Source organism: Salvelinus namaycush, chromosome 4 (assembly GCF_016432855.1).
Source record: "Salvelinus namaycush isolate Seneca chromosome 4, SaNama_1.0, whole genome shotgun sequence".
NCBI lineage: Eukaryota > Metazoa > Chordata > Actinopteri > Salmoniformes > Salmonidae > Salvelinus > Salvelinus namaycush.
In genome coordinates, this window is record NC_052310.1 from 3,458,315 (window position 1) to 3,470,670 (window position 12,356).

At 47.1% G+C, this 12,356-nt stretch overlaps 1 protein-coding gene across 2 annotated transcripts in view; it reads left to right on the top strand.

Moving 5' to 3' along the window:
- The window catches only part of micu1 (mitochondrial calcium uptake 1), a 113,051-nt gene that overhangs the window by 75,253 nt on the left and 25,442 nt on the right, over window positions 1–12,356 (top strand). The window contains exon 6 of one of the 2 annotated variants that reach the window (XM_038990997.1): window positions 11,883–11,997. The exons of the other annotated variant lie outside the window; for it this stretch is intronic. Within the exon in view, the coding sequence (XP_038846925.1) occupies window positions 11,883–11,997 (115 nt within the window). The remainder of the gene's footprint in view (window positions 1–11,882; window positions 11,998–12,356) is intronic. 2 annotated transcript variants of the gene reach the window in all.

Consider the following 12,356-nt stretch of genomic DNA (forward strand, 5'->3'; position numbering starts at 1 on the left):
ACCTACCCTCCCTGTTACTCTACGGGTTTACCTACCCCTCCCTGTTACTCTACGGGTTTACCTCCCCTCCCTGTTACTCTACGGGTTTACCTACCCCTCCCTGTTACTCTACGGGTTTACCTACCCCTCCCTGTTACTCTACGGGTTTACCTACCCCTCCCTGTTACTCTACGGGTTTACCTACCCTCCCTGTTACTCTACGGGTTTACCTCCCCTCCCTGTTACTCTACGGGTTTACCTACCCTCCCTGTTACTCTACGGGTTTACCTACCCTCCCTGTTACTCTACGGGTTTAGTTACCCTCCCTGTTACTCTACGGGTTTACCTACCCCTCCCTGTTACTCTACGGGTTTACCCACCCTCCCTGTTACTCTACGGGTTTACCTCCCCTCCCTGTTACTCTACGGGTTTACCTACCCTCCCTGTTACTCTACGGGTTTACCTACCCTCCCTGTTACTCTACGGGTTTACCTACCCCTCCCTGTTACTCTACGGGTTTACCTCCCCTCCCTGTTACTCTACGGGTTTACCTACCCCTCCCTGTTACTCTACGGGTTTACCTACCCCTCCCTGTTACTCTACGGGTTTACCTACCCCTCCCTGTTACTCTACGGGTTTACCTACCCTCCCTGTTACTCTACGGGTTTACCTCCCCTCCCTGTTACTCTACGGGTTTACCTACCCTCCCTGTTACTCTACGGGTTTACCTACCCTCCCTGTTACTCTACGGGTTTAGTTACCCTCCCTGTTACTCTACGGGTTTACCTACCCCTCCCTGTTACTCTACGGGTTTACCCACCCTCCCTGTTACTCTACGGGTTTAGTTACCCCTCCCTGTTACTCTACGTGTTTACCTACCCCTCCCTGTTACTCTACGGGTTTAGTTACCCCTCCCTGTTACTCTACGTGTTTACCTACCCCTCCCTGTTACTCTACGGGTTTAGTTACCCCTCCCTGTTACTCTACGTGTTTAGTTACCCCTCCCTGTTACTCTACGTGTTTACCTACCCCTCTCTGTTACTCTACGGGTTAGTACAGGTTTAGTTACCCTCCCTGTTACTCTACAGGTTAGTACAGGTTTAGTTACCCTCCCTGTGGCCAGAGGATTAGATACAGGATCTACCTGCTAGGTGACCTTTAGACAGCAGGGATGCGCCTTGTTTAACCTGTAGCACGTTGAGACACACCAAGACCCAGAGAAATGGAGCGTGAGAGTAGTGAGACAGTACTTACAGCCCTGTCCAGTGGAGGTCTGAGACCTAGCAGGAACAATATGGATCAGGGTAGACCGGCGCCAGGGCACGGATTACATCACCTGCTACTCCCGTGTGTGTGTCTAAGTGTTTGAATGATCAACCACACAGGACCATGTGCTAATTGGAGTGTGTCACAACAAAGTACTTGAAGAGGACAAACATCAACACTTGCCAAGCTGAGATGCAATAAGAACTTGTACTCTGTTAGTGCTGAATGACAACAGTTCTGTTCCCCTGTGTTACATCTCTCCCTCCCTTTACTCTCTCTTTCTTCCTCCCTCTTCCTCTCTCCCTTTACGCTCTCTCTTCCTCTCTCCTTTTACTCTCTCTCTTCCTCTCTCCCTTTACTCTCTCTTTCTTCCTCCCTCTTTCTCTCTCCCTTTACTCTCTCTTTCTCTTTCCCTCCCTCTTTCACTCTCTCTCCCTTCACCCCCGCCTCTTTGCTTCCATCTTCCTCTTTCTCTTCTGTCACCCTCTCTCTGTCACCCTCTCTCGCTCTCTCCAGCCTTGTCCAATGCTTTGGCGCTGCTGTAGCTCTTTCCCAGCATGCTCTGCTCCTTGCCTGTGTCTGAAGGGGAGACCGTACTGTATGTAGAGCGGCACGGGTCTGCAGGTTATAGCTCCCCCTCTGCAGCCAGCATGGTGGCACCACAGGGTGATCTAAACCCAGGAAATGAATCATCTCTCCATTTGCTGGATAGCTTCTTATGGCCCTGGTCCAATACTTTTACTGGGTTGGGGAAACAAAGCTACTTCATTAGAATCTTGTTTTCACCAACCCTCTAGTGTTAGGTCAGTGATTATGGTTGCATCCCAATTCTCCAACGTTCTTTTGAAAGTGTACACTTGTGCTTTTAAATCCAAAGCTACTTCGTGCTTTCACCAAGCCACTAGTGTTAGATCAATGATACCTCAAGAAGGAAGGGGGCATTTTTCCAGCCTTGGAACAGAGCCCAGAACATAGAATTAGAATGGATAGAACATTCTACTCATTCTATGTCTTTGGCCCATTGAAACCCCTTTCTTCTATTGATAGAATCCCAGCACTAGAATGATTCTGTTGATAGAATCCCAGCACTAGAATGATTCTGTTGATAGAATCCCAGCACTAGAATTATTCTGTTGATAGAATCCCAGCACTAGAATGATTCTGTTGATAGAATCCCAGCACTAGAATGATTCTGTTGATAGAATCCCAGCACTAGAATGATTCTGTTCTATTGATAAAACACACCACCTGTGGCCTTTATCGCTCTGTGATGCCACGGCAACCACTATCTGTCATGTGACTGGTTGCGACGCCTGTCACTCACAAAGGAATGCTGACGGGGCTGCTGCCATGGAAACAAACATGCCTGTTGTCTTGTCGTCACAAGTTCTTGTTGTTATAGCTACTGACTTTTATTCTGTTTCAGCGGCAGGAACAAACTTTCCAAGGACATCTGTGTGTACCAGCCTTCCTCCCTCCTCCCCCTGCTGTTTCTTACTCTCGCTCTTCCTCCCTCCTCCCCCTGCTGTTTCTTGCTCTCGCTCTCCCTCTCTTTCTCTCTCCCTCACTAGCTCTGACTTTGTTATTCTTTCTCACACACACACACACACACACACACACACACACACACACACACACACACACACACACACACACACACACACACACACAGAGAGGTTGGGCTGGTGTGATTTGACTGCACACCTGGCTATCTACTCCTCAAGGACAGCTGTTGATCCTTAGGGACCATAATTGTTAATTGATCGTCGGTAGCAACACACACACCATTTCTCTGAGATTCATTCATATTTACCTGTGGTTGCCTTCGCTCCCTCTCTGAATATTTCTATCTAGAAGTTATTAGCAGCACACCTGCTCTGCTAGTCAACACTCTGGAGACCTGGCTGGTGTTCAGTAGAGTACTATCTAATCATATCTGTACTTGCCCCCCCCCAAAAGAACCTTCCAGAAGGACAACCATCTCTGCAGCACTCCACCAATCAGGTCTTTATGGTAGAGTGACCAGACGGAAGCCACTCCTCAGTAAAAGGCACATAACAGCCCACTTGGAGTTTGCCAAAAGGCACCTAAAGACTCTCAGACCATGAGAAACAAGGTTCTCTGGTCTGATGAAACCAAGATTGAACTATTTGGCCTGAATGCCAAGTGTCACGTCTGGAGGAAACCTGGCACCATCCCTACAGTGAAGCATGATGGTGGCTGCATCATGCTGTGGGGATGTTTTTCAGTGATTGGGAGAATAGTCAGGATCGAGGCAAAGATGAACAGAGCAAAGTACAGAGAGACCCTTGAAGAAAACCTGCTCCAGAGCGCTCAGGACCTCAGCCTGGGGTGAAGGTTCACCTTCCAACAGGACAACAACCCTAAGCATACAGCCAAGACAACACAGGAGTGGCTTCGGGACAAGTCTCTGAATGTCCTGGAGTGGCCCAGCCAGAGCCCGGACTTGAACCTGATCAAACATCTCTGGAGAGACCTGAAAATAGCTGTGCAGCAACACTCCCCATCCAACCTGACAGAGTTTGAGAGGATCTGTGGAGAAGAATGGGAGAAACTCCCCAAATACAGGTGTGCCAAGCTTGTAGCGACATACCCAAGAAGACTCAAGGCTGTAATCGCTGCCAAAGGTGCTTTAACAAAGTACTGAGTAAAGGGTCTGAATACTTATGTAGATTCTATTTTGTTATTTTTTATACATTTGCAAACATTTCTGAAAACCTGTTTTTGCTTTGTCGTTATGGGGTATTGTGTGTAGATTTAATCCATTTTAGAATAAGGCTGTAAGGTAACATTTGGAACAAGTCGAGGGGTCTGAATACTTTCTGTAGGTCTCTGTCTGGACTGACCTACCTGTGGTAAATGAGACTCCAAGCCTCAGTAGCATCTGTAATGTCACAGCTAGCAGCTTGTGATTGGCTTTCTCTCCCTGGGCCTCCCTTCAATCAGCCAAGCTGGTCACTTTTAAATTCTCTGTTTATTTCACCTCTCTTAAAAGTGTCTCTTATCCCATAGCTGCCTCACATGACCCCATAGCACAGGGAACCAGCCCACACAGACAGACAGGGCAGCTGCACAAAGACACCGAACTACACAGTTAGAATAGATTTCCATATCTGAGAGTTTTCTCTCTCTCGGTCTCTCACTCTCTCTTTCACTCACGCAACAGTACGTACACTACATGAACAAAAGTATGTGGACACCTGCTCGTCGAACATCTCATTCTATAACCACGGGCATTAATATGAGGTTGGTTCCCCCCTTTGCTGCTATAACAGCCTCCACTCTTCTGGGAAGGCTTTCCACTAGATGTTGGAACATTGTTGTGGGGACTTTCTTCTATTCAGCCACAAGAGCATTAGTGAGGTCAGGCACTGATGTTGGGCGATTAGACGTGGCTCACAGTCAGCGTTCCAATTCAACCCAAAAGGTCAAGTTCTTCCACAACGATCTCGACAAACCATTTCTGTATGGACCTCTCTTTATGCACAGGGTCACTGTCATGCTGAAACAGGAAAGGGCCTTCCTCAAACTGTCATTGTATGCTGTAGTGTTAAGATTTCCCTTCACTGGAACTAAGGGGCCTCCTCCACCAAACTTTACAGTTGGCACTATGCATTGGGGCAGGTAGCGTTCTCCTGGCATCCGACAAACCCAGATTACGTGATTTCAATGCTCCAGAGTCCAATGGCGGCGAGCTTTACACCACTCCAGCCGACGCTTGGTATTGCGCATGATGATCTTAGGCTTGTGTGCGGCTGCTCAGCCATGGAAACACATTTCATGAAGCTCCTGCTGAACAGTTATTGTGCTGACGTTGCTTCCAGATGAAGTTTGGAACTCGGTAGTGAGTGTTGCAACCGATGACAGACGCGCTTCAGCACTCGGTGGTCCTGTTCTGTGAGCTTGTGTGGCCTACCACCTCACGGCTGAACCGTTGTTGCTCCTAGATGCTTCCACTTCACAATAACAGCACTTACAGTTGACCGGGGCAGCTCTAGCAGGGCCCAACTGACTTGCTGGAAAGGTGGCATCCTGTGAAAGTCACTGTGCTCTTCAGTAAGGTCATTCTACTGCCAATGTTTGTCTATGGAGATTGCATGGGAGTGTGCTCGATTTTATACACCTGTCAGCAACGGGTGTGGCTGAAATAGCTGAATCCACTAATCTGAAGGGATTTCCATATACTTTTGTGTGTATATAGTGTATGTCTCTCTCTCCACACCACTTCTTTACACTCACTCTCTCTCTCAGCTGCGGTGTTGGACAGGGCAGATAGTTGATCGTCATTAATGTGTCTGTTACTATGACTACGGTGCATTAAAGAGGACCAGGCCCAAACCGCCAGGGGTCCCCGGCCCTCACCCCAGAACCCGGCCCCACAAATGCAGTTGTTTGTACTAGTTTTCTGATGGTGTTCAATGTGAAGTCCACATAGTATAACACACATTGTGAAAGAGATTTGTGCCGCCTGTAAACGCAACATCGTAAACGAACACAGGTTCTTCTCTGATGTAGCTATGTAAGTGGCTTAACCAGCTGTGTTTGGAAGTCATGACGAAGAGTTGATGAGAACACAGTTGAAGGCAGCGGCGCCCCCTGGTGCCTAGCCGTGTCCATTGACAGGAGCTGATCAACTATTTTCAGACTAGATCTGATTTCATACAACCCCCTGTGTTTAATGACAGGTCCGTTGTTGTTGATTGGAAGCTTAACTTCAAACTATAAATGTTTTTAGAAAGCACCTGAAGTATCCAGCCAGGACCAGGATACATGTAGTCTATCTATATCTATATATCTATATATCTGTCTATATCTATATCTGTCTATATCTATATATCTGTCTATCTATATATCTATCTATCTATATATCTGTCTATATCTATATATCTGTCTATATCTATATATCTGTCTATATCTATATATCTATATATCTGTCTATATCTATATATCTAGCTATCTAGCTATATATCTATATATCTATCTATAACAAAGCTCTGTTGACTGTACTGCACAGACAGATCTGGGATCAGGGAATAGTTGGCTGTATAGTAGTTGACTGTACTGCACAGACAGATCTGGGATCAGGGAATAGACTACACACAACCCCCCCCCACTTTAATGACCTTTCTTTTGAACTGGATATTTCACAAAGCAGCGCTGCATTTAACTTGCATCCAAGTGAACTGAGTTGAGAGTCTTTCTGCTTGCAACCCTCTGGCTGTACTGTGCTCATTCAGTCCAGTGACTGTGGCTGAAACCTGTGTTAGTTAGACTCTGGGAGTTGAGTTTTGTCCTAGTTAGGTTCCCTGGAAAGCCACTCAAGTGAAATAAGTTGAGAGATTTAGATTCATGCATCTGGGATCAGGGAATAGTTGGCTGTATAGTAGTTGGCTGTACTGCACAGACTGTTCTGGGATCAGGGAATAGTTGGCTGTATAGTAGTTGGCTGTACTGCACAGACTGTTCTGGGATCAGGGAATAGTTGGCTGTACTGCACAGACTGTTCTGGGATCAGGGAATAGTTGACTGTACTGCACAGACTGTTCTGGGATCATGAAAATCTGGCTGTTTTTCAGATCTAGTCAGAGTTCACTGGAGTGTTGGGCTAGTAGTTGACTTCAGCAGGACTGCTAGCCTGGCTGGACTGCCAGGGATCATCTCTCATATGTTGGTGTAAAATCGTCTGACCAGGCTTCTACCCTAACCCAGAGTTGTCTCTCTCTCGGTCTCCCTGTGGCCTAGCCCACCCTGGCCCACACACACACACACAGTGCTGGAGGAGTAATCACACAGTGCAGTTGACTAGAGTCTGCAGGGCCTCGCATAGCGTGACAGAGACTGACAGACACACACAGGGGAGGCAGTACTTACTTAATTAACTCCAGCACTGCAGCAATTAAGATTACACTCCATTTGAAGATACTGGTTGTTTCTCAAATGGATCCCATTCCTTAGATAGTGCACTACTTTTGACCTGAGACCTATAGGCCCTGATCTAAAGTAGTGCACTATATAGGGAGTAGGGTTCCATTGGTGATGCAGGCTAGAGCTCCGGGAGCAGAATGTTATTAACTAGGACATGCTGAGTGTTTTTTATAGAAATACAACCGCTAGAGTTTATCCAAGATTCTGGTTTAGCTGGGGAAAAACTGTCTCACAAACACCTTCAGCTGAGCCAAAATCAACACCGATTACACTTCGTATTATTACAGAAATTCAGACCAGCCTGGTTTTATCAAAGACACTGAGAGGGAGTCCCAAGTGGAATGCTATTCTTTTATATAGTGCGCTATGTTACACCGGGGGGCCCTGTGGTTTACGGGGGGCCCTGTGGTTTACGGGGGGCCCTGTGGTTTACGGGGGGCCCTGTGGTTTACGGGGGGCCCTGTGGTTTACGGGGGGCCCTGTGGTTCACGGCACATCAAGTCTGTCATCAGAGAGAGTGAGCGATTAAGGGAGATGGAAGGATAGACAGAGACTGAGTCTCCGGGGAGGGAGATGAGTAGAATTGTGATCTACTTTATTTGTACTGTACACGACTTTATTTTACTATATTGTACTGTAAATTATTCTACTGTGCTTTACTTTGATGTGTACTACTTTATTGTACTGTACTCTATTATACTCTACTTTATTGTACTGTACTCTATACTCTACTTTATTGTACTGTACTCTATACTCTACTTTATTGTACTGTACTCTATACTCTACTTTATTGTACTGTACTCTATAATACTCTACTGTACTTTATTGTACTGTACTCTATTATACTCTACTGTACTTTATTGTACTGTACTCTATTATACTCTACTGTACTTTATTGTACTGTACTCTATTATACTCTACTGTACTTTATCATAATGTACTTTATTGTACTGTACTCTATAATACTCTACTGTACTTTAGCGTACTGTAATGTATTATACTCTACTGTACTTTATCATAATGTACTTTATTGTACTGTACTCTATTATACTCTACTGTACTTTATCATAATGTACTTTATTGTACTGTACTCTACATTAGTGTGTGTGAGCCCAGGTCATTTGCCTAGGGGCTCACATGTCCAATCTGTCAACTGGTACCATTCACCCCAAACACAAGTCAAAGCCCCCACTATGCACTCATCTACAGTGGTACCACACCTACAGACATGACAGATAACTTACACAATCACCAGCTGGCTTTTCTCTCTCTCTCTCTCTCTCTCTCTCTCTCTCTCTCTCTCTCTCTCTCTCTCTCTCTCTCTCTCTCTCTCTCTCTCTCTCTCTCTCTCTCTCTCTCTCTCTCTCTCTCTCTCTCTCTCTCTCTCTCTCTCTCTCACCCACTCCTTCCCCTTTTTATAAATGTGTAAAACATCAACAATGTATGTTATGGTGGAAACCATATTTTCTTTATTTACACCTGTGAAAAAAAAAGGAGTGGACTAAATAAAGGGAATCCAAGTTCCATTTGGGACAGAACTACTAGTATGAGTCCAGATGACTCTGCTTATTGGGTGTAGTGTTACAGGATGCTCCTGGCCAGTGTCCCTACTGCCCCCCTAGTCCCTTTATAGTTATGGGGGCCCATCTATAGGGTATAGGGAACAGGGTGCTATTTGGGACCGCCTAGGTCTGTTTGGGTATAAAGGCACTATGTACTTAATGTGTCTGTTTGACTTTATACTAGAGGCTAGGCGTGTCCCTTGTGAAGAGTTAGGATGTCGTGTTTTAACCCCTTCTCTCTTTTCTCTCTCTTCTCCCTCTCCTCTCGCTCTCCCTCTTTCCTCTCTCCTCTCTCTCCCGTTCTCCCTCTCTCCCGTTCTCCCTCTCTCGCTCTCCCTCTTTCCTCTCTCTTCTCTCTCCTCTCTCTCCCGTTCTCCCTCTTTTCTCTCGCTCTCCCTCTTTTCTCTCGCTCTCCCTCTTTCCTCTCTCCCTCTTTCCTCTCTCTCCCTCCTCTCACTCTCTCTCCCTCCTCTCTCTCTCTCCCTCCTCTCTCTCTCTCCCTCCTCTCTCTCTCCCTCCTCTCTCTCTCTCTCCCTCCTCTCTCTCTCTCTCTCTCTCCCTCCTCTCTCTCTCTCTCTCTCCCTCCTCTCTCTCTCTCTCTCTCTCTCTCCCTCCTCTCTCTCTCTCTCTCTCCCTCCTCGCTCTCTCTCTCTCTCCCTCCTCGCTCTTTCTCTCCCTCCTCGCTCTCTCTCGCTCTCTCGCTCTCTCTCTCCCTCCTCTCTCTCTCCCTCTCTTTTTTCTCTCTCTCGCTCTCTCTCTTTCCTCTCTCCCTCCTCTCTCTTCTGGACTCTTCTATCAGACGGAGGTAACTCCTGTTGGTTGGTCTGGTCTCAGCCAGGCCTTGACCTGACCCAGACTTCTGCATGCTCTATATAGAGTAGTCTGGTGACTGTACACTGTACTCGTTCTCTCTCACTGGGATCCGTGTTTAATTCAACCACCTTCCACTCACCCACTGTGATCTCTGCACTGTAATGGACTCTCACTGTACCTCCCACTGTGCTGTTTCTGCATGTTACAACATCACTGTTTTAATATCACTTTTATTAATGTCCTTTTCCTCTGTCTGTAGTTTTCCTCTGTCTGTGTGAGAGTCTCTGGTCTGAATAACTGGACCCAGATAAAGCCTAGATCAGTGGTGGAGAATATCCATTATAATGACTTTTTTTAGTTTAGGACTAGGCTTAATCTGAGATTCTCCCACTTGTGAGTCAGTGGGAATACCTTCTGTTGTTGGTGTGTGTGTATATACGCTGAGTGTACAAAACATTAGGAACACCTTCCTAGTATTGACTTGCACCCCCTACCCTCAGAACAGCCTCAATAAATCAGGGCATGGACTCTACAAGGTGTTGAAAGCGTTCCACAGGGATGCTGGCCCATGTTGACTCCACAGGGATGCTGACTCCACAGGGATGCTGACTCCACAGGGATGCTGGCCCATGTTGACTCCACAGGGATGCTGGCCCATGTTGACTCCACAGGGATGCTGGCCCATGTTGACTCCACAGGGATGCTGGCTCATGTTGACTCCACAGGGATACTGGCCCATGTTGACTCCACAGGGATGCTGGCCCATGGTGACTCACAGGGATGCTGGCTCATGTTGACTCCACAGGGATGCTGGCCCATGGTGACTCACAGGGATGCTGGCTCATGTTGACTCCACAGGGATGCTGGCCCATGTTGACTCACAGGGATGCTGGCTCATGTTGACTCCACAGGGATGCTGGCTCGTGTTGACTCCACAGGGATGCTGGCTCATGTTGACTCCGCAGGGATGCTGGTCCATGTTGACTCCACAGGGATGCTGGTCCATGTTGACTCCACAGGGATGCTGGCCCATGGTGACTCCACAGGGATGCTGGCCCATGGTGACTCACAGGGATGCTGGCTCATGTTGACTCCACAGGGATGCTGGCCCATGTTGACTCACAGGGATGCTGGCTCAAGTTGACTCCACAGGGATGCTGGCTCATGTTGACTCCACAGGGATGCTGGCTCATGTTGACTCCGCAGGGATGCTGGTCCATGTTGACTCCACAGGGATGCTGGCTCATGTTGACTCCGCAGGGATGCTGGTCCATGTTGACTCCACAGGGATGCTGGCCCATGTTGACTCCAATGCTTCCCACAGTTGTGTAAAGTTGACTGGATGTCTTTGGGTGGTGGACTATTCTTGATAAACACAGGAAACTGTTCAGCGTGAAAAACCCAGCAGCGTTGCAGTTCTTGACACACTCAAACCGGTGCACCTGGCACCTACTACCATACCGTGTTTAAAGGCACTTAAATCTTTTGTCTTGCTCATTCACCCTCTGAATGGCACAGATACACAATCCATGTCTTAAGGCTTAAAAATCCTTCTTTAACCCGTCTCCTCCCCTTCATCTACACTGATTAGAAGGGGATTTAACAGGTGACATCAATAAGGGATCATAGCGTTCACCTGGTCAGTCGGTCGTTGACAGAGTTCCTAATGTTTTGTCCACTCCGTGTATAATAGGACACTTGTTGAGGTGTGAGAGAGAGAGAGACCTTGTTTCTCTATTTGATGTCTGAGTTATTATACCACTGTTTAGGATCAGTTTATATTGTGTTGTATTGTGCTGACTAACTTTGATTCCTCACTGCTCCCTCTGCCTGGATGTGTGACATGTATGTAGCACTTGCATGGTTGTTTTCACTGTGTCGTTAGCATTGTGTTAGCATTGTGTTAGCATTGTGTTAGCATTGTGTTAGCATTGTGTTAGCATTGTGTTAGCATTGTGTTAGCATTGTGTTAGCATTGCGTTAGCATTGCGTTAGCATTGCGTTAGCATTGCGTTAGCATTGCGTTGGCATTGTGTTGGCATTGCGTTAGCATTGCGTTAGCATTGTGTTAGCATTTTGTTAGCATTGCGTTAGCATTGTGTTGGCATTGCGTTAGCATTGTGTGCTAATCCCTACTGTGTGTTTGTGTGCTTGAAGGGGATCTCCATCGCGTCACACACAGTGAGGAGCCTCTCAGTCTTGATAGTAGTGGTGTGCTGCAACCCAAACCTGGGAGGTTCCCCTTGCTCACACGGGCCGTAACTAGTGTGTCTCTCTCTCTACCTCTCTCTCTCTCTCTCTCTCTCTGATGAGTAGAAGATTTCCCAGGAGAGGGAGAAGTTTGCAGATGAGGACAGTATCTTCTTCACACTGGGAGAGTGTGGTCTCATCTCCTTCTCTGATTACATCTTCCTCACTACCGTGCTCTCTAGTAAGTCCCCCCCCACACACACACACAGGCCTCTCTTTGGACCTGACTCACACATACTGACACCAAGGTTGTGGGTTCAAGTCACACACATACTACTGAACCCAGTAACCCCTGTTGATGTGTGTAGTGAAGGCCTGAACCCAGTAACCCCTGTTGATGTGTGTAGTGAAGGCCTGAACCCAGTAACCCCTGTTGATGTGTGTAGTGAAGGCCTGAACCCAGTAACCCCTGTTGATGTGTGTAGTGAAAGCCTGAACCCAGTAACCCCTGTTGATGTGTGTAGTGAAGGCCTGAACCCAGTAACCCATGTTGATGTGTGTAGTGAAGGCCTGAACCCAGTAACCCCTGTTGATATGTGT